General features: G+C 35.9%; 1 protein-coding gene across 23 annotated transcripts in view; it reads left to right on the plus strand.

Annotated features, from left to right (window-relative positions):
• ADGRL3 (adhesion G protein-coupled receptor L3) overlaps positions 1–23,975 on the plus strand; it is a 945,175-nt gene that overhangs the window by 843,513 nt on the left and 77,687 nt on the right. For all 23 annotated transcript variants that reach the window (XM_027544604.1, XM_027544589.1, XM_027544593.1 and 20 more), the window contains 2 exons: positions 3,248–3,314; positions 4,520–4,611. In XM_027544604.1, coding sequence (XP_027400405.1) covers positions 3,248–3,314; positions 4,520–4,611 — 159 coding nt within the window. The remainder of the gene's footprint in view (positions 1–3,247; positions 3,315–4,519; positions 4,612–23,975) is intronic.

Genomic DNA, 23,975 nt, shown 5'->3' on the forward strand with positions numbered 1-23,975 from the left:
GTGACATTGAATTGTCTAGACTTTTGGAATACTATGAGGTGGACTGTATGTGTCCAGGCATGTAAAAACACCCACATAATACAGCTGGCCTTCCAGATCCATGGGTTCAGCATCTATGAAAAAGGAGGACCAGCTGTAAGGGACCTGAGCATCTGTGGATTGAGGGTTTGGGGTCCTAGAACCAATTCCCATGGATACTGAGAGATGTCTGTATTCTCCCTGACCTTAAAGCCAGGGTGAGTTCTTTCAACACTGGCATAGGAAACTCAGGGCACAAATCACACAAACTTTTGAGATAGTTAATGAGAAAGAGAGGAAATACAGAAACTTTTGAGAAAGCCAGCGTGCAGCCAGAAACAGCAGGTATGGCCATATGGCAATTGAATTAGAAAAGGAATTCTTGCCACATTGCCTTCCAGAAGATAGTCAGGCCCAGGCAGCCCTTAGGGATGGATGATTTATTCAGCACATGTTAAGTCTTTCATATTGCCTCATTCGCTGTTTAGTTCTCCAGGGAATTTAAATCTATTGTACTGAAAAGACATTGAAGAATTTTCTTTCAAAAAAATTTAAAATAACACTTATATAGTAATTTTATTTATACCAAATAGATATTGAAGAATTTTTTTTACCCTCCTCCCCAAAGAAAACTTCTAAAGTAATTTCACTTCTACATTTAGAGATCACTATGCCAAAAGCACATCTATTTCCAAACAAAGCATTTGCTAAGTAGAGAAGACATTTTTTTCAAAAAAGTATAAAAGTTTTGTAAGACTAAAATTTAATATGTTATTTTAACAACACATTTGGTGAGATTATGTAAAGTTTTTTAAATTTCCTACTTAATCCAAGATACTCTGCAATATTGTAATTAAAACTACTATACTTAACCTGTGCAGTAACTGTTCTCAGAAATCCTCGAAATACATTTCTCTTTGAAAAAATTTGCAGAGAATGTGTTTTGGTTCTCAGATTAACTCTCAAAAACTTGTTTGACCTCCACATGAACAGGGGCTATACTAATAACAGGCATTCTTAAATGTGCTGTTAGAATATCATGCTGCTATAATTTCAGAGGTCTTCCCTGGTAACTCAGATGGTAAAATATCTGCCTGCAATGCAGGAGACCTGGGTTCAATCCCTGGCTTGGGAAGACCCCTTGGAGAAGGAAATAGCAACCCTGTCCAGTATTCTTTCCTGGGGAATCCCATGGACAGAGGAGCCTGGCTTTTTAGCAACATTCTTGGACTCTGTGTCTGTGTGTATATGTGTGTGTGTGCACGTGTGCTTATGTATGTTTTAATCTGGGAAAATATTCATGCTTTGTCCTTTATTGATCTTAATTTGTGGGAAAATATAATCCTTGTTGAAAACCCTGAAAGACCCATGGATATTTCCTCTGCTTTGGTCTCCTGGCAACACACACAAACTCATTATTAGAGGGGTGACAAACTAGCCTACAGTCAGAATGAAGACAGTGTTCGTATTTCAACCGTTGAGTTCTCTGGTTTGTTTCTGCTTATTGCCAATACCACACTTTTATTTTTCCATGGCCAAACTTTGTTAACAACAGCACAATAAAAAGTTTACTAAGTACTCAAACAAATTAATGGCTTAGTAGTTTGAGTATTGATTGCTTCTCTAACATTTTTTCAAATATGATTATTATGTTTATTGTGAATGAAGAAAAATTATGTAAAAAGATGAACTTGTAGTCAGTTTCTTATTGGACTGCAAATATATCCCAGTGTAAATTATTTTGCAAATATTTTACTTTATAGAATAAAGCCCAATTTTCTTGTTTTAAAATCAGGTTTTTTCAGGGCATTTGATTATTTCTTTACTTAAAAAATCTAACTTTTAACCTTTATAAAAAATTTAAGTTACTTAAAAGTAAAAAGAAAAAAAAATAATAAACCTCACTGGCCCTATTGCTCAGATGATAAAACTGTTAGTATTTTGGCAGGTAGCTTTCAGGAATTTGAAAAATGAAGCATATAGCTAACACCTCTTTTGTGCATTTCTAGTCCTCTGTACACCCATATGAGAGGCAATCACTAACCTGAGTTTGGTGATTTTTTCCCAAATAATTTAAAAAATTGCATTCATATTTAAATATATCTGTCAAAATATGAATATTATAGTTCATATAGATATATCACTTTAGTTTTTCACTAAACTTTGTTCCTGTGATCTATTTTACTGACATATAAAGACCCTTACTCTTCACTACTTTATAACATTTCATCACATGTATAGAAAAATTTTTTTAATTTGTTGCTGTATTGACATACATAAATTTCTTCATAGCTTTTCTGGTTCTCCATTATTGTTGAGATTTAATGAGTAGTTACATAATGAGAAATATTTACATACTTCAGACAACATACATGCTGTTTTAGAATGCTTAGCACACCACTGAACTATTTTCTAGTTTGTTTTTTTTTTAATTATGCTTCAAATATATCCACATGGCAAATAATTTAAGATATGATTTTTAACATCAAAGGTAATTTATTCAAGATTTACATTAATCTTTCTCATAATAGTCACTTCCATTTTGTCTTCCTGTCATCCTGAAGAAAGAAAATGTAATTTCCCAAAGGCTTTAAGAATTGGGGGAGTATTAAATGTAACTGAAATTAAGTGATTAATAATTTACTTTTGGGTCATGAATCAACTTCATGGAATGCTAAGGATCATTTGCAACCTCAGAAGCACTAGCAGTAACAATGCACTTTTTAAGACTCAAGAACTCTCAAAGGTTGGCTGCCCAACCTAATTAAACTTCAGTCTTCTGATACCAAATTTATTTCTTCTTTGTACTGAATCTCCTCAGATCTTCTTGACAGGAAAATGTCACTTTAGCTGACAGCTGATAGACAGGTTATGTAGCACCATAATTGGAGAGAAAAGGATAGCTTAAAGCTACTCGACTTAATGGCTATATGTACGGCTCTTTCTTTCTTTCTTTTCTTAAGATTTCTGTGACAGACACAAAAGGCCCCAGCAAATAGGCCCAGTGCCATTTATTCCTGCTTCCTCCAGGGGTAATTATCTTATTCCATCAATAGTGCTGTCAGAAATTGGGCACATAATTCAGCATTTAAATGAACAAGCAGTGTAATATTTCCTGTCTCCCAGTGGAATGCTTTGCAGCTCACATTCTTCTCTGTCACTCACTCACTCTTGATGTATGTCCCATAGCCAGTCTTTGAATGCCTTCTCTCCCTGTGTTTCATTGCAGATGTTGGCTCCGACTTGACACCTACTTCATTTGGAGTTTTATAGGACCAGCGACCTTGATAATTATGGTGAGAACTCCTAATTAACTATGTGTTTCCCAGGTCAAGAAATAAAACTTTCACTCTCCCTATGCTGGCTATCTTTAATTTACATAGATTAATTTGGGGGTAAGCATGTATTTATTTGACACTACATAACTCAAGCAATTAGACACTCATTAGTCTACTTTTATATTGTAAAATGCTTAATCAAAACCCTCGGGAGCAGAAAACATGCATTTGCACAAGTTTATGCAGTTATTATAGCTCCTCAGGAACCTGATCTAGCATAATCCATTTGGTTTTATAGGTTTTAAACAGTGATGACTTTGTTTGACAGTAGTACATTTTCTTTCTTTTTCATTTGGATAATTTGAATTATGAATGGAATCAAATTGGAAATGTGGCAAAAAAATAAATAAATAACCTTCCTGTTCCTTCCAATTCTGTTTTTATATAAATTTCAAAAACTTTAAAATTTAAGAGGATTTTACTTGAGAATGACAAATAAGTTAGGCAAACATTCTGGAATCATGCTTTCTTTTTTATTTTTAAATGCATAGTATCTTTCAAATATGAATTGTTTATCCTAATTTAGATACTATTGTTGGTATCATTATTTATGCTTATCATTTTAAAATACAAGGTTGCCCCAAGTTCTGAAGTATAAACAAAGCAGGTAACAAGGGCATTTTAACATGTGGTTTGTTTTGTTTTATTTGCAGTCATATGGTCTGTCTTGGTCCAGTGATATAAAAATGTCATTGGGGGTGCCCACTACTTTAATTCTAGTTTGTTGTAGCATGAGAATTTAACCAGCATTTTATAACCCTTTTGATCTAGCTATTCACAAATATTATGATTTTGAATATTAGTTTTGTAATGCAGCATTTGAACAATAAGTTAAGGTCCATGTTTGGAGGGTGGATATAATATCAACCTGGAATAGATATTGTCTTTTTTATAAACATATACTTGACTTTGAATTGTTTTATAGTTCTACAGCATCATTCCAACTGCTGCTGATTTTCTATTTGCATTTGGCATATCAATGCTTTGTAATCCTCTGGTATCTCAAGTTTCCAAGCTGCCTTTACAAAAAGACTAGATGATTATCTGTGATCCAATTATTTTATGAGAGCTAATTTCCCAGAACAACTCATCTGTCATAGAAAATAGACTTACTTTTTTTTCTACTCCAGTTATGCTACATAACAGTACCTTTTACATTCCAGCTTAATGTAATCTTCCTTGGGATTGCTTTATATAAAATGTTTCATCACACTGCCATTCTGAAACCTGAATCTGGCTGTCTTGATAATATCAAGTAAGTAACTTTTCTTTTGCTTTTCTTTAGTCTACCTTACCTTGATACACTAAACTATTCAAGCTTTTAATTGTATTGAGATATTTATGACAAAATGATAAAGATCAATGTGTTTTATTTGCTGAATAAGATCATTTACTGACTGCTGCGGTGACTTGATCTGCCTGAAAATAAGTATAGTGAAGCTTTGTCTTCAAAGAGACTTTTTCCCCCCTAAATTATAATTTAAAAAATGATAAGTTTTTTATTGAAACTGTGTTAGTCTCTCAGTCATACATGACTCTTTGTGACCCCATGATCTTCCCAACCCAGGGATCGAACCTGGGTTTCCTACACTGCAGTTACATTCTTTACCAACTTAGCTACCAGGGAAGACCAAGTTTTTATTAGATGCATTTATTTATTTTGTCCAAGAAGCAAATACGTAGTTACTATATTGGGCAGACTCCTGTTTTGTAGAGTAATAGCCACACCAGTGCTCAACATTCCATCTCCTACTTCAGAGCAGTGGGAAGAGAGCAAGATGGTGCCACCTGCAAGTACCAAAGGAGGATGTTTATACTACAGGGGAGGAACCCAGAAATTATTAATCTGGGTGTTTACGGAGGAATTCTTATACTGCTGCCCTTCTGTCCTCCTGAGAGAGAGAGAAACTTAACATCTCCCTAATGTAAAATCCTATGGTATACAAATGTAATGCTCCAGATTTTACCTTCTTTGAAATGTTAACAAATCTCTTGGGAAGTAAACCCCACCAGAAGACTCTCAGTATGCAATCATCTTTTAACTCTCAAGGTTTATCCTTTAACGAAAATCTGCTTTTTTATGCTCAAAAAATCTGAAACATGCCGAGATAAGAAAATATCCACATTCCTTTCCTCCCTAGTAGTACTTCTTTTATATATACACAAAAAGAATCCAATTTACATTTTCTGGAAAAAAAAAAAGTTCTTTAGTATAACCAAGAACTTTGTCTTATTCCCTTAAAGGGTGTGACATTTGAGAAAGAATAGTATGACTCTGTTGCAGAGGGAGAGGGTGGGAAGATTTGGGAGAATGGCATTGAAACATGTATAATATCATGTATGAAACGAGTTGCCAGTCCAGGTTCGATGCATGATACTGGATGCTTGGGGCTAGTGCACTGGGACGACCCAGAAGGATGGTATGGGGAGGGAGGATGGAGGAGGGTTCAGGATGGGGAACACATGTATACCTGTGGCGGATTCATTTTGATATTTGGCAAAACTAATACAATTTGTAAAGTTTAAAAATAAAATAAAAATTAAAAAAAAAAGAATAGTATGGAGATGTACTTTAGTTATTAACATATAGTCTGTATTAAGTAGCTTTTGTAAGTGATTGCCTATGCTACGTATAAACTGGTTAAATGTTTTTATTTAAATGAATGTACTTTCAGAGGTTTAATGAGGTTGCCTGTAACTTTCATGTGCTGCTGACATTCTCCTTGAACTACCTCAGATAGCAGCTCTGTCACCCATTTCTCATCGACTTACGTTTAGCACCTGACATAGTTCCTTGCCCACAGTTAGTCCTCAATGTGTTTTCAGAATAAAGTAATGCATTAAAGACTGTAGTGACAAAAGTGCATTGAAATTAAGTGCTTAATTTGGTTTAAGGGATCTTCTGTCTATAACAGTTGAAAAAGTAGCTAAAGGGTTAGAAAAAATAAAAATATAATGTAGTAAACTAGAACTTATCTACTGTGAGTAATAGTCTTTTGTAGTTTAATATTACTTAGTTGAGTCATTACACTTTTGAATTATGTACAACTAGACTGCCCTTCTAAAATGTCATTATGGTTCCTTGGACTCTTTGTTCCTAATGGTATTGAATTTAGATCAATTATATAGGCACATAAAATATAACTTCTTTATCTTAGCATATTTGTACTCACTTTCATACAAATTATATCTTTATATGTATCTTTATGTAATATAAAAATGCATTTAATATTTTATTATCATTTTTGTTACATTTTAAAGTACTATCAGAAATAAGTGAATAACACTTTGATATTTATGTGACAGCTTTTACCAAATTAAAAATTTTAGAAATGTCTTGAACTTAGTACAGTCACATATTTTAAAAGATATATTTGTTTTCTCATTATTCATATGTATTTCTTTAGGTAAGATGAGTTGAATCTCTGTGATATTACTAATTAGAAAAACAAGCACACAAAAGTGATAATTACATGTCATAGTATAGAAGGCATCAAATTTTATATTATGAAGCAAAATAAAGCCTTAAATGATGCTGTCTTGATTTGAATTCTGTATAAATTCCTTTATAGTTTACAGCCATTGGCAAGTTTGAGCCTTTCTCTCTTCTTTAAAATGGGTACAATAATGAAGCATACATACCATCAAATGAGCAGAGGAATGTAATCATGAATGTAATGATGATGGTTTTTAAGGAAAAGTCAATAAAGTACAAGGAGATAAATAAGGTAGCTGTTATAGAGAATACAGAGGGTAGTTTTAAGATGGAAAGATATGCATATGGATATGCTGATAGGAAAGAACCAGTTTTAAAAGTGGTTAGAAATAGAGGAAAGGGAATATGTGCTATAATCATGATCCAAGGAACATAGGGGAATGAGATCCAGAATAGTGGGACAATAATTCCACTTCATTCGATTTCATGAGACACTTTTGTACTGAGATACCATAAACCAGCCAGGGGAATTCTTTTCTACTCAGAATGGATAAAATAGTTAATAGGTATGATGTACATATGTGGTAGAACCAGAGTGGAACAGTAAATTGAGGAATTTCTGTCTATTCTCCTCTACAAAGTAAGAAAAATGGTCATCTACAGGTTATGAGGACATGTGGGATAGAGAAAATTAAAAAAAAAGTCTCAAGAAAATATTTCTTAGAACTTTATAGAATTTGAAGAACATTTTATTTCATTCAAAATATGTTAACTATTTAATAGGTGCTTGTAAAAAAATCACCAGGGCATAATTAAAAAGAAAAAAAGAGAATTTAAGAAAAAGCAAAATACAAAATCTGGCATCCTTTTTGTTTTTAGTAAAAATAAGGATCTGTATAATATAAATTTTTAAGTGGTATGGATGATATGAGGGTATTTATTTTAAAGGCATAGCATGATTTATTTGGAAAATCTTTTTTAGTATGGACAGAGGGCATAAAAATGTATGTTTTCTTATTATGTTTTGTTTTGTAAAGTAATGAATAAGATCCACCACCTTACACAGTTTGCTGAGAAAATAAGCTCACCATGTAAGACCTTTTGCCAGACAGTGTCTTTCTAAAACTATTCATTCATTTATTAAATATGTGTTATTTTTATTATATATGTTCTTTCACAGAGAAGAAATATCTTCTTTATCCAAAATTTGTTGCTTCTTCCCATATTCACTACCACCACTTCCTTTTATGCCACAGTGAACTTCTGCAAAGCTGCTTCAGTGGTCTTCTGACATTTTCCCCCACACTGATTCTTGCCCCTGCCTCCATTAGCTAGAACGATCTCTTGAAAAGTTTAAATCTGATCATGCACCTCTCTTGGGTAAAACTCATCGGTGGTTTCCTGTTACTCTAACACCGAAGTCCAAATTTCCTACCATGGCCCACTAAGCCTTCCTAATCTAGTTGCCCCTTTCTTTCTACAGCTTCATTTTAAGCCATTTTAAGGGCCATTTAAGCCCCTCTGGCCATTCTAGATGCACTCACTTTTCCTTCAGGTCTTATCTGCTATTTCTCTACAGACTTTCTTTTCCCTAACACTGCATGACTGATACTACCCTAATTAATTAATCATCTAAAAACTATTGTTATATTTTAATTTTAATTTACTTCATAGTCATCATATTAATAATACTTTTTTGTTGTTGTTGTTATGGGGAGAATATTTGCTAACCAGCTGACATGAAGTGTTCCAGCCTACTTGACAGTTAATTCTTATTATAAGTGGATAAATTAGTGTTTGAATTATAAAAAATAAGTAAATAAATACATTTTGATGTTAGTATATGGTATTCATTTGGTTTGATAATGACTATATTAATGATATACTCTGGGAAAAAATAATAATATATTAAATTGCTATAGTTAACATACTTATGGAGGTAGAGGTACTCCACGTCTCAGATATAACCAAAAAAATACTTAAAACTACATTTCTGTTTGCTCTTTTCTTACTTGTCCTTTGTCTTCTTTTCATCAAAATAGGTAATTATATTTGGAGGAAAAAAATAACTCCAGTCACTTGAATTTTGGGGTTGAATTTCAGACATAAGGAAAATCTAGCCTAATTTTTTAAAATATATATATATATAAATATAATAAAGCAATTAATGAAATGTTATCAGCACAAAAGTAATTTATAGTATTGCTGAAGCATTATGACATGTATAACTTTAATTTTTGAGGAACATTTATAGCACCTGTGACATTTCCCTTAGAAATAAAAATTGATCATTTCTATAGTTATCAACTACTTGTATTGTTGAAAAACTATTTAACAGCATCACAATGACTTTGAATAATAAAAATAAATAATAGAATTTTTTAGGGCAAAGAAAGAAAATTGGTGCCCATATGGAGAGAAAAAGAATCTGCTAAACTTCCCTTTTCTATATCTGTCCCTTTGCCCTTTTCCAGGGACAGATATCTTCTGCATCCAGACTTCTTATCTTGACCTAGTCCTGTTTTCCAATTTCTGGTATCTCCCCTTCATTATGGTTTTGCATGAGTGATGGATTGGCAAACACAATGTCAGATAGTTTAAAGAAACAGTTTTCACTTTCCTTCCTTCCTCCCTGTGCTCTGATTCCTAACGGAAGGTATAATGTTGAAGAGAAATAACAACTCATGTTATACACAATTTCAATTTGAATTGGTTATATGATCTCACAAGTTACATCATGGCTCTAAAGTCTTAGGATCTCCTCAGAATTAGGAATAATTGATTCTGCTTTATTGAGTTTTGTTATAATTAAAACTATCATATATATAAAGAATACAAAACATAATTTAGTGTTCATATAGTATGGTTTGATTATTTTTAACCAATCTATGTGGAAATACATTTCTGCCTTTCATTCTTAGTGTTTTTCTTAGTGAAATTTGCTCATTCTCTTATCGAAATCTCATTAGAATTTGACTGGCTTTGTTTCTCATGTAGAACTGGCCTGATATGATCCTCTTTTTTTTTTTTCCCCTTTTAAAGCAAAAGTTATCCTATTATGAAAGAATTAGGCTCCAGGAGTGAAATGCTCATTTGATTAATAAGTAACAAGTTCTGTAGTTAGTTTTAAATTAGGGGGGAAAAGAAGTGTCTCAGTGAACTTAGACATCTGCCACACATAAAGAAATCTAAGAAGGCTTCTGAGTAGCTTCAGGGATGAATAGAAAAATGTTTTACCTTACTGGTATCCATAGTAACTTACTTATTCCTTAACAAGGTAATTTTTGCTGTGTACTGTATTTCTAGATATTTGTAGAAATAATTAAGTCATTTACCTTTGCTAGTACTACATTAGTACTTCATGGAGTTAAATGTGGTAGGTTCTTAAAAACTGAAGGTGGAAAAGTAGAATGATATAATCATTAAAAATGTAACAGTATCACAAAACTTTCAATACTCTGATTTTTCTTCTTTATGTTAATATATTAAGATGGAATATATATATATTCCCTGCTTTTTAAAGTGGTATCATTTTTATACTGAAGTCAGTGCAGTATCTTAAAAAGAATTTGATCCTTTATGAAAACTGGAAACCTAGTTCTGAATTATATGTAATAAATATATTTGCCCACTTCAATGACTTCTGGATGAGTTATGAGGAAAATATAGTACTTTCTCATTCTTCTTAAAATATTAACTTGTTGTTCAGTCACTAATTCGTGTCTGACTCTTTGCGACCCCATGGACTGCAGCATGCCAGGCTTGCCTGTCCTTAACAGAAGTTTGAGTTTGCTCAAACTTATGTCCATTGAGTCAATGATGCTATCTAAACATCTCATCCCTTGCTGCCCTCTTTGCCTTTTGCCTTCAACCTTTCCCAGCATCAGAGTCTTTTCCAATGAGTCAGCTGTTTACATCAGTTGGCCAAAGTATTGGAGCTTCAGCATCAGTCCTTCCAGGGAATACTCAGGGTTGATTTCCAGGTTCCTATGCAATATTGTTCTTTACAATATTGGGTTTTGCTTTCACCACCAGACACATCCGCAACTGAACATCATTTCTGCTTAGGCCAGCAACTTCATTCTTTCTGGAACTATTAGTAATTGCCCTCTGCTCTTCACCAGTAGCATATTGGGCACCTTCCATCCTGGGGGCTCATCTTCCAGTGTCATAACTTTTTGCCTATTCATACTGTCCATGGGGTTCTCTTGGCAAGAATACTGGAATGATTTGCCATTCTCTCCTCCAGTGGACCATGTTTTGTCAGAACTCTTCACTGTCACCTGTCCGTCTTGAGTGGCCCTGCACAGCATAACTCATAGCTTCATTGAGTTACTCAAGCCCTCTCACCATGGCAAAGTTGTGAGCCATAAAGGGAAAAATATTAGCTGTGAATTAAAAGGTTGAAATATTGTTTTGGACTTTTATAAAGGAAGCTCAGTATAGTTTATATAGTCCATGAAGACTTGGAAAAAAAAAAACAAAAAAAACTTGTATCTCTATTCAGCTAATTTTATTCATTGTTTACCTTCCACCACCCAAACTACCACATTTAAATGAACATGCCATAGATTTCTAATTATTTTAAGCATTTAAAGATGTGTTTAGAAACTGTCACCTCTTGTAAAAAAAATTCCTCGGCCAACACACTTTACTGAGATGTGTTTTTCCAAAACTTTTTAATCAAATATAATTGTCAATACCCACACACACTGTGAACACTTTAGTCCTTAAAAGGGAACTAGTAGTTGACTTACTTTATTCACTGTAATAAAATAATTTTTAAGAATATTCTGAAAAGAATATCATTCAGTATCTCATTTTCCCCACCTTCCCTCCATTTCCTTGGTCTGTGGTTAAACATCACTGAAAATGTTCCACAAAGTTATCTTAAATGATCGAGGTATATTTGAAGAATAATACAATCTAAACAGCACTGTTTGGAGTTCTGTGTATTTTTATGACACCACTAGATTTACTTCAAATAAGTTAAGATTTTCCTCAGGTTTTAGTTAGTCCTTTACTGATTAACTTAATTTCAACTGCAAACATTTAACAATCACTTCTATGGAAAATTAACGTTAGCCACCAGTTCACAAAGCTGTGCATTCAGCCAGTCTTGTTGCCAATCTCACTGTATCATGCATTTTAGGCTGTAGTTTTAAGTTTTGTGAAATATTAAAAGTGTTAGTCTCTTTTTTCAGGCTTTCTCTTTAAAATGCATTCAGATCCCCATGAGATCTTTCTAGAACCAGGTGTTTTTTACATCACTGTGTTTGGCATACTTCATTTTCTGGGAGCTGACACTGAGAGAGAAAAAAAAAAAAAACAGTTTGAAGGATGACTGTCACGGGCTCACTGGAAAACTGTTAGGCATTTTACCTTGAGATCAAATAATTTTCACTTTTTCCCAAAATGATCAGGTTATATCAGGATTAGGATAATCAATTACAGCCTAAGGATGAGAAAGCCTAAAAGACTACCTAAGGGGGGGAAAAATTATTCTTTATGAGCAAAACTTAAAAGCTGGTAACTCCTGTGTTCTTTATATGTTGACTAAACTCAGATTTCCTTTGTATCCTATATGAAATGTGCAGTCAGACTTTGGGAAAGCTTGGTAATCAGAATTGTTTTATGAAACCAGCATTTCTGTAGTAATTATACACATAACAACAAAATTAATCTAAAATAAGCAGTTATAACAAGGCTGTAGTTTTTCCCCCAAAATAATTAGGAGACAATATTCACTTAAACTTTCATTAGGTTGGAAGAAATACAAAAAAATTATAAATAAATAATATTTATATTCCATATTATTCATATATTTTATTTGTTTAATGTATAAACACATTTTATTTTTGTCTTTTACTCATTAATTTATTTAATAAATGAAAAGTCATAAAATTTTGGATACGTATTGAAGATATAACTTACTGAATTGATAATTTATTTACACAGACTATAAGAGAAAGGTTCTTATGCAATATTGCTCTGTACAGCATCGGACCTTGCTTCTATCACTAGTCACATCCACAGCTGGGTATTGTTTTTGCTTTGGCTCCATCCCTTCATTCTTTCTCGAGTTATATCTCCACTGATCTCCAGTAGCATATTGGGCACCTACTGACCTGGGGAGTTCCTCTTTCAGTATCCTATCATTTTGCCTTTTCATACTGTTCATGGGGTTCTCAAGGCAAGAATACTGAAGTGGTTTGCCATTCCCTTCTCCAGTGGACCACATTCTGTCAGATATCTCCATCATGACCCGCCCATCTTGGGTTGCCCCACAGGCATGGCTTAGTTTCATTGAGTTAGACAAGGCTGTGGTCCTAGTGTGATTAGATTGACTAGTTTTCTGTGAGTATGGTTTCAGTGTGTCTGCCCTCTGAAGCCCTCTTGCAACACCTACCGTCTTACTTGGGTTTCTCTTACCTAGGGCGTGGGGTATCTCTTCACAGCTGCTCCAGAAAAGCGCAGCCATTGCTCCTGACCTTGGACGAGGGATATCTCCTCACCACCGCCCTTCCTGACCTTCAACTTGGGATAGCTCCTCTAGGCCCTCCTGCGCCCGTGCAGCCAGGGCTCCTTGGACATGGGGTTGGTCCTCCCAGCCACTGCCCCTGGCCTCAGGCGTTGGGTAGCTCCTCCCGCCCGCTGCCGGTGGCCTCGGGCTCCCATCACTTCATGGGAAATAGATGGGGAAACAGTGGAAACAGTGTCAGACTTTATTTTTCTGGGCTCCAAAATCACTGCAGGTGGTGACTGCAGCCATGAAATTAAAAGACGCTTACTCCTTGGAAGGAAAGTTATGACCAACCTAGATAGCATATTGAAAAGCAGAGACATTACTTTGCCAACCAAGTTATTCTAGTCAAGGCTATGGTTTCTCCTGTGGTCATGTATGGATGTGAGAGTTGGACTGTGAAGAAGGCTGAGCACCGAAGAATTGATGCTTTTGAACTGTGGTGTTGGAGAAGACGCTTGAGAGTCCCTTGGACTGCAAGCAGATCCAACCAGTTCATTCTGAAGGAGATCAGCCCTGGGATTTCTTTGGAAGGAATGATGCTAAAGCTGAAACTCCAGTACTTTGGCCACCTCATGCGAAGAGTTGACTCATTGGAAAAGACTCTGATGCTGGGAGGGATTGGGGGCAAGAGGAGAAGGGGACGACAGAGGATGAGATGGCTGGATGGCATCACTGACTCAATGGACATGAGTCTGAGTGAACTCCGGGAGTTGGTGATGGACAGGGAGGCCTGGCGTGCTGAGATTCATGGGGTCGCAAAAAGTCGGACACAACTGAGCGACTGATCTGATATGATCTGATAAGAGAAAGGAGTAGAGTGTGATTCCAAGATTTTTGGCATTGGGTATTGAGATATGACTGTAGAAAAAAGACACACTGGGGGCAGGTTAGCAGATTTGGGAGGGGAGTTGAACAACATAAGTTTGAAAGATTTACTAGATATTGCAGTGTAGATGATGCATAAGAAGTTGGAATAATGAAGAGAGCTGAAGATTTAAATTTGAAATCATTGGTATATAGATTTGATTTGATTTTTGCATTTAGTGTTTTTTAGGTATTAAATATTGATTTTGTTTTATATATCTTTATTCCTTTCTATAGTGGTAAATGATTCTGCTTTTTTTTTCCATTTATGACAATGATATATTTCCTGTTAAACCATTAAGCAAAGTGAGATGATTTTTAAAAAATTAATAATGTAAAGGTGGTATGCAGACATGACAAAAGCTTAAGATAGTGATTTTCCAGTCAGATTGGTTTGTGTCACTTGTCATGGTATGTTACTGTTAGGATATCCTTGCTGTGAGTATCTACATCATAATGCTTCTAATGAGTAATAAAAACTGAAATCCAGAAGTAGGTGTCTTTGTAGCTGGTTTAATAGCTCAGTGATGTTAGTAAGTACCTTAGCTGTTTCCATCATTTATCACCCTTAGCATATTGGATATTGTCACTCACAGTGTCAACTTGTGGTCCAGGAATGTCTCCTTCAGTTTCCACCATCTCATCTTTAGCAATTGTGTTCAAAAGCAAAAGCAAGGAGAGAAAAGAGTGTTTTCATCAAAAGCCTCTTCTATACAATGTTACAAACCTCTGTCCTTAGTACCTCAGGCACTCAGTCTATCAGATCTAATCCTTTGAATCTGTTTGTTACTTCCACTGTTTAATCATAATGGATTTGATTTAGGTCATGACTGAATGGCCTAGTGGTTTTCCCTACTTTCTTCAATTTAAGTCTGAATTTGGCAATAAGGAGTTCATGATCTGAGCCACAGTCAGCTCACAGTATTGTTTTTGCTGACTATATAGAGCTTCTCCATCTTTGGCTATAAAGAATATAATCATTCTGATTTTGGAACTGACCGTCTGGTGATGTCCATGTGTAGAGTCATCTCTTGTGTTGTTGGAAGAGGGTGTTTGCTATGACTAGTACATTCTCTTGGCCAAACTATTAGCCTTTGCCCTGCTTCATTTTGTATTCCAAGGCCAAACTTGTCTGTTACTCCAGGTATCTCTTGACTTCCTAATTTGCATTCCAGTCCCCTTTGATGAAAAGGATATCTTTTATTAGTATTAGTTCTTGAAGGTTTTGTAGGACATCATAGAACTGTTCAACTTCAGCTTCTTCAGCATTAGAGGTTGTGGTATAGACTTGGATCACTGTGATATTGAATCATTTGTCTTGGAAATGAACAGAGATCATTCTGTCATTTTTGAGATTGCACCCAAATACTTCATTTCAGGATCTTTTGTTGATTATGAGACCTACTCCATTTCTTCTAAGGGATTCTTGCCCACAGTAGTAGATATAACGGTCATCTGAATTAAATTTGCCCACTCCCGTTCATTTTAGTTCACTGATTCCTAAAATGTCAGTGTTCACTCTTACCATCTCCTGTTTCAACACTTCTAATTTACCTTTACTCACAGACCTAACATCCCAGGTTCCTATGAAATACTGTTTTTTATAGCAGCAGACTTTTCTTCCACCACCAGTCACATGCAAAACTGGACATTGTTTCCCCTTTGGCTCAGCCACTTCATTCTTTCTGGAGCTATTTTCTCTGCTCTTGTCTAGTAGCATATTGGGCACCTACCAACCTGGGGAGTTCATTGTTCTGTGTCATATCTTTCTGCCTTTTCATACTCTTCATGGGTTCTTAAGGCAATAATACTGAAGTGCTTTGCCATTCCCTTCTCTAAGGAACCGTGTTTTATCAGAACTCTCCACCATGCCCTGTCCATCTTGGGTGGCCCTACACAGCATGGCTCATAGATTCATTGAGTTAGACAAGCCTGTAATCCACGTGATCAGTTTGTTTTGTTTTATGTAAATTGTAGTTTTCATTCTGTCTGCCCTCTGATGGATAAAGACTAGAAGCTTATGAAAGCTTCCTGATGGGAAGGACTGACTGTGGGAAAATTGGAGTCTTGCTCAGATGGGTGGGGCCATGCTCAGTAAATCTTTTTTTTGTTTGTTTGTTTTTGTTTTTGTTTTTTTTCACATTATATATTTTTTTAAATTTTATTTTATTTTTAAACTTTACAATATTGTATTAGTTTTGCCAAATATCGAAATGAATCCACCACAGGTATACCCACGTTCCCCATCCTGAACCCTCCTCCCTCCTCCCTCCCCTACCCTCCCTCTGGGTTGTCCCAGTGCACCAGCCCCAAGCATCCAGTACCGTGCATCAAACCTGGACTGGCGACTCGTTTCATACATGATATTATACATGTTTCAATGCTATTCTCCCAAATCTCCCCACCCTCTCCCTCTCCCACAGAGTCCATAAGACTGATCTATACATCGGTGTCTCTTTTGCAGTCTCGTACACAGGGTTATTGTTACCATCTTTCTAAATTCCATATATATGCATTAGTATACTGTATTGGTGTTTTTCTTTCTGGCTTACTTCACTCTGTATAATAGGTTCCAGTTTCATCCATCTCATTAGAACTGATTCAAATGTATTCTTTTTAATGGCTGAGTAATACTCCATTGTGTATATGTACCACTGCTTTCTTATCCATTCATCTGCTGATGGGCATCTAGGTTGCTTCCATGTCCTGGCTATTATAAACAGTGCTGCAATGAACATTGGGGTACACGTGTCTCTTTCCCTTCTGGTTTCCTCAGTGTGTATGCCCAGCAGTGGGATTGCTGGATCATAAGGCAGTTCTATTTCCAGTTTTTTAAGGAATCTCCACACTGTTCTCCATAGTGGCTGTACTAGTTTGCATTCCCACCAACAGTGTAAGAGAGTTCCCTTTTCTCCACACCCTCTCCAGCATTTATTGCTTGTAGACTTTTGGATCACAGCCATTCTGACTGGCGTGAAATGGTACCTCATAGTGGTTTTGATTTGCATTTCTCTGATAATGAGTGATGTTGAGCATCTTTTCATGTGTTTGTTAGCCATCTGTATGTCTTCTTTGGAGAAATGTCTATTTAGTTCTTTGGCCCATTTTTTGATTGGGTCATTTATTTTTCTGGAGTTGAGCTGTAGGAGTTGCTTGTATATTTTTGAGATTAGTTGTTTGTCAGTTGCTTCATTTGCTATTATTTTCTCCCATTCTGAAGGCTGCCTTTTCACCTTGCTAATAGTTTCCTTTGTTGTGCAGAAGCTTTTAATTTTAATTAGGTCCCATTTGTTTATTTTTGCTTTTATTTCCAATATTCTGGGAGGTGGGTCATAGAGGATCCTGCTGTGATGTATGTCGGAGAGTGTTTTGCCTATGTTCTCCTCTAGGAGTTTTATAGTTTCTGGTCTTACGTTTAGAAAATCTTTAATCCTATTTTCTATTGATGGGTGGGGTTGTTTCCCCTACTAGTAATAATGGAGGTAATGATGACCTCCTTTTAAAGGACTTATCACAAAAAAAAAAAAAAAGGACTTATCCCAGGACTACTGTATTCAGTGCCCCTTACACCATGCAGGCCACTGTCAACCCACACCTCCACTGGAGACTCCTGGACACTCACAGGCAAGTCTGGCTCAGTCTCATGTGGGGTAACTGCTCCTTTCTCGGTCCTGGTACGCATAAGGTTTTGTTTGTGCCCTCCAAAGTCTGTTTCTCCAGTCCTGTGGAAGTCCTGTAATCAAATCCCACTGTCCTTCAAAGTCAAATTCCCTCGGTTCTCAGTCCCTTTGCCAGATCCCCAGATTGGGAAATCTTCTGTGGGCCCTAGAACTTTCACCACAGTGCAAGAACTTCTTTGATATAATTGTTCCCCAGTTTTTTCTCATGTCTAATTATCTGTTATTAAATGTCTGCTGTGGATATGTCTACATTATAAAAATTCAAGTAAATCTTATGAAAATGGAAGTATTATGTTATTGTAGTTCATTCATCCCCAAGTTTTTTGACAGATAGAACTTATTCTAGTCTTTGCTTTTATTTATACCATAGAAGAGATTAATGTAAGAATCTGTTTATTATTTAGGAATTAAAAATGTTGAAATTTACTGTTTTAATCTTTTTTGTTCATTTTTTAAAAATGCAGTTGCTGTGCACTGTCCAAACAGGTACTTGTATTTGGCATTATCTTGTTTAATTCTATATTGTAAAACTTAATCTTGCTTGCTGTTGGTTAAACTCACAAATTCTATCCTAAAGTGTTTTCATTAATTTGTAATATATTTATTTTAATATACTTTCAGCTTATAAACAATTATACAAGGAAATAATAGATTTGGAACTATATATTTCAAATATAAATAAAGAGATTTGAGTCACTTTGATTTATTTCCACAAAGATCATCTTTCTTTTAAACATATAAGTCAGTTTTTGCACCAGTGACTACTTAAGGTCATAATTCTTTAAAATATAAAGTGAAAACTATGATCGCTTAAAGGCTGAATGAAATATACGAAATCTCATGGATGTCACAATTATGTGGCTTTTAAGAGCTGTCTTGGTTGTTATAATCAGAACCAACTAGTAATAACATTTTTGCCTAATATAACTATAAAGTGACTCTGAGAGAGTCAGACATGACTGAGCGACTCAGCACAGAACAGCACAAAGTGACACAAATTATTTTAAACTGAAAATTCTATTTACTACAATGATTATCAGCATATAAATTTGTCTGAAAGTTGACCAAAACTTATGATTTAAAAAATTTGATGTGAGAAATTTTGCATAAATATTATTGGGCTCAAAGACATTTTTACTTGCAAATCCTAATCAACCCATATTTAAAATGTTTCTTGGAGATGTTTAAAGAAAATTTACGGGTAATATTAAGTTAAATATTGAATTGCATTTTGAGTCACATACTGCAGATAAAAATTTAGTCATAGATTCTGAAATAAATGACCTAAACCCTCTGGTTCTGCCCTTCAGTTCAGTTCAGTCACTCAGTCATGTTGTACTCTTTGCAACCCCATGGACTGCAGCACACCAGGCCTCCCTGTCCATAGCCAACCCCTTCAGTTTACTCAAACTCATGTCCATTGAGTTGGTGATGCTATCAACCATCTCATCCTCTGTTGTCCCCTTCTCCTCCTGCCTTCAATCATTCCCAGCATCAGAATCTTTTCAAATGAGTCAGTTCTTCGCATCAGGTGGCCAAAGTGTTGGAGTTTCAGCTTCAGATTCAGACCTTCCAATGAATATTTAGGACTGATTTCCTTTAGGATGGACTGACTGGATCTCCTTGCAGTCCAAGGGACTCTCAAGAGTCTTCTCCAACACCACAGTTCAAGAGCAACAATTCTTTGGCTCTCAGCTTTCTTTATTGTCCAACTCTTACATCCATGCAGCTACTGGAAATACCATAGCACTGACTAGACAGACTTTTGTTAACAAAGTACTGTCTCCGCTTTTTAACATGCTGTCTATATTGGTCATAACTTTCCTTCCAAAGAGCAAGCGTCTTTTAATTTCATGGCTGCAGTCACCATCGGCAGTGATTTTGGAGCCCAAGAAAAGAAAATCTGTCACTGTTTCCACTGTTTCCCCATCTATTTCCTATGAAGTTATGGGACCAGATGCCATGATCTTAGTTTTCTGAATGTTGAGCTTTAAGCCAACTTGTTCACTCTCCTCTTTCACTTTCATCAAGAGGCTCTTCAGTTCCTATTCACTTTCTGCCATAAGGGTGATGTCATCTGCATATCTGAGGTTATTGATATTTCTCCCGGCAATCTTGATTCCAGCTTGTGCTTCCTCCAGCCCAGTGTTTCTCAAGATGTACTCTGCACATAAGTTAAATAAGCAGGGTGACAATAGTCAGCTTTGACATACTCATTTCCCAATATGGAATCAGTCTGTTGTTCCATGTCCAGTTCTAACTGTTGCTTCCTGATCTGCATACAGGTTTCTCAAGAGGCAGGTCAGGTGGTCTGATATTCCCATCTGAACTCCCCAGGTCGGTAGGTGCCCAGTTTGCTACTGGAGATCAGTGAAAAAATAACTCCAGAAAGAATGAAGAGATGGAGCCAAAGAAAAAACAACATCCAGTTGTGGATGTGCCTGGTGATGGAAGTAAAGATGATGCTGTAAAGAGCAATACTGCATAGGAATCTGGAAAGTTAGGTCCATGAATCAAGGCAAATTGGAAGTGGTCAAACAGGAGATGGTTAGAGTGAACACTGACATTTTAGGAAACTAAATTGGACTAACATTTAGCAAACTAAAATGGACTGTAATGGATTAGTTTAACTCAAATGACCATTATATCTACTACTGTGGGCAAGAATACCTTATAAGAAATGGAGTAGCCCTCATAGTCAACAAGAGAATCTGAAATGCAGTACTTGGATACAATCTCAAAAACAGAAGAATGATCTTTGTTCGTTTCCAAGGCAAACCATTTAGTGTCACAGTAATACAAGTCTATGCCCCAACTAGTAATGCTGAAGAAGCTGAAGTTGAATGGTTGTATGAAAACCTACGAGACCTTCTAGAACTAACACCCAAAAAAGATGCCCTTTTCATTATAGGGGACTGGAAAGCAAAAGTAGGAAGTCAAGGACTACCTAGAGTAACAGGCAAAATTTGGCTTTGGAGTACAAAATGAATCAGGGGAAAGCCTAATAGAGTTTTGCCAAAAGAACACAGTGGTCATAGCAAACACCCTTTTCCAACAACACAAGAGAAGACTCTACACATGGACATCACCAGATGGTCAGTACTGACATCAAATTGATTATATTCTTTACAGCCAAAGATGGAGAAGTTCTATACAATCAGCAAACACAAGACCAGGAGCTGACTGTGGCTCAGATCATGAACTCCTTATTGCCAAATTCAGACTTAAATTGAAGAAAGTAGGGAAAACCACTAGACCATTCTGGTGTGACCTAAATCAAATCCCTTACAGTTATACAGTGGAAGTGACAAATAGATTCAGGGGATTAGATCTGATAGACAAAGTGCCTGAAGAACTATGGACGAAGGTCGTGATCGTACAGGAGGTAAGGATCAAGACCATCCCCAAGGAAAAGAAATTAAAAAAGGCAAAATGGTTGTCTGAGGAGGCCTTACAAAGAGCTGTGAATAGAAGAGAAGAAAAAAGCAAAGTAGGAAATGAAAGATATACCTATTTGAATGGAGAGTTCCAAAGAATAGCAAGTAGAGATAAGAAAGCCTCCCTTAGTGATCTATGCAAAGAAATAGAGAAAAACAATACAATAGAAAAGACTAGAGATCTCTTCAAGAAAATTAGAGATACCCATGGAAAATTTCATGCAAAGATGGGCACAATAAAGGACAGAAATGGTAGGGACCTAACAGAAGCAGAAAATATTAAGAAGAGGTTGAAAGAATACCCAGAAAACTATACAATAAAGATCTTCACAACCCAGATAATCACAATGATGTGATCACCAGTGTAGAGCCAGACATCCTGGAACGTGAAGTCAAGTGTGCCTTAGGAAGCCACACTATGAACAAAGGTACTGGAGGTGATGGGATTCCTGTTGAGCTATTTCAAATCCTAAAAGATGATGCTGTGAAAGTGCTGCATGCAATATGCCAGCCAATTTGGAAAACTCAGCAGTGGCCACAGGACTGGAAAAAGTCAGTTTTCATTCCATTCCCAAAGAAAGGCAATGCCAAAGAATGGTCAAACTCCCACGTAATTGCCCTCATCTCACATGCTAGCAAAGTAATACTCAAAATTCTCCAAGCCAGGCTTCATCAGTAGGTGAACTATGAACTTCCAGATGTTCAAGTTGGATTTCGAAAAGGCAGAGGAACCAGAGATCAAACTGCCTACATCCTTTGGATCATTGAAAAAGCAAGAGAGTTCTAGAAAAACATCTACTTCTGCTTTATTGACTATGCCAAAGACTTTGACGGTGTGGTTCTGCCCTTAATCAGCCCTAATAGTTGCATTTGATCCAACATCAGTTTAAGATTTCATGTGTTTTGTCTATTTGAAACTGTGAGTGAAATAATGAGACATACTTATGTATTGAAGTTTTGCTATATATCAGGCACAGTTCTGCACCCTCTACATGTGTAAATTTAATCTTTGTAATAGCTCTTTGAGATTTCAAAAGGGATAATTAACTTACCTTGAGACCTTACAGATAGTTAGTGCCAAACCTTGTATTCCAATAGGCTGTCTGGTTTGAGTCCATTTCCTAATTATTACCATATATTCCTTATTCTATTACATTGTACATCTACAAATAAACTGTGCTTCACTTGAGTTTTTCCTAAGGATCATTTTAGAATGAAGACATGCTTAAAGATTTAAATTCAAATATGGACTGGAATACATGACTGAAGAACCCCATCTTCAAAATCCTGTGATTATTTTAATATTTTAAATAATGAGCTGAAAAATAAGGTTAGTAAAGTGCAGTTTTCAGGAATCTTAATGTAACAGTGGTCTTAGAATTAGAGATAGAGATTTCAGAGTACCTAGAATTTAAAGTGAATTACTGAATGAAGCTACCCAAGAAGGATGTGGTTTTGGTAAACAGTCACTTTGGTGACTCAGAAAGTATAGTCAACATGGTAAATAAAAAATTATGTCATAGAAGCCAAAAAATAGAAGGGGATGATCAACTATAGGATGTTCCTGAGTACTCAAGTATGATGAGATGGAAAAGTTGACAAGGGATTTGACAATGACAGGACATTGTGGAGTTAAGAGGAATGTGTGCCTAAGTAGAGTGGCTTTTATGAAAATGAGAAGTGAGCCTGTATGAATTATATGTTTAGAAAACTCTTGACAAATTTTTCAGTAAAGATAACACCAAAGATTCTTGGAGAATCTATGGGATCAAAAGGTGTTTTGTTTTGTTTTTTAAAGTACTGAAGTATGTTTGCTGATGGGAATGAACCTATAGACGAGGAGATGATTCATAAAAAGCAGGAGAGAACAATCCTCAAAGGAGCACAGTTCTTGAGAAGCATAAGAATGAATGGATATGTTGCCATAATAAGAAAGAGGCATTTCTCTCATTATAAAAGGAGGGAACACAGTGTGTGTGGGTACTGTTGAAAGTAGTTTATAGATTTGGTTTCAGAAACGTGAGGATGTTTCTGTCAGTAGTCTCGATTGAGTTCTCCCAGAAGTGGACTCTGAGCCAAGGATTCAGCACAAACAATTAATGAAGGAATTCCTTTAATAGGAAATCAATAAGAAAGTAAGGGGAAGCAGGATAGATAATAGGAAGAAGCTATGCAAGGTTGTCATTCTGGTGAAGTCTCAGACTGACCCTGATCCCAAAGGGAGCTCTGGAGTGTAAATAACACTTTGGAACTGTCCAGTGTTAAGGCATAGGAACTGGAATTCTATAATTTCAGACCTGTTAGTAATTGACTACAGTCTTGCTGAGGGACAAGGGATGGGTTGTGAGAGTGGAATGTAAACTCCCAGGCACTTCTGGCTGTATGGGCCTAGTAGCTCTGGTACACAAAAACAGTCATCTGCAGGTCATGGCACAAATCTTTATCAGCTAAGCGTGCAGCAGATGAGGGATCAAGTCAGGATCTGTACAAGGGATTGTGAAGTCCAGACAGTGCACCAATGCATTTGCAACTATCAGATTGCTTTAAGTAAATAGGAGGCAATATTCAGTTGAAGGTGTTGGGATAAAAAGGAAGTTTGAGGTACAAGGAAGATGTTCAATATTCCTCATGGGGTAGGGGAAAGCACATTGATAGGGGAGTTTAGTTGACCTTCTG

The sequence above is a fragment of the Bos indicus x Bos taurus genome, chromosome 6 (genome assembly GCF_003369695.1).
Source record: "Bos indicus x Bos taurus breed Angus x Brahman F1 hybrid chromosome 6, Bos_hybrid_MaternalHap_v2.0, whole genome shotgun sequence".
Lineage (NCBI taxonomy): Eukaryota > Metazoa > Chordata > Mammalia > Artiodactyla > Bovidae > Bos > Bos indicus x Bos taurus.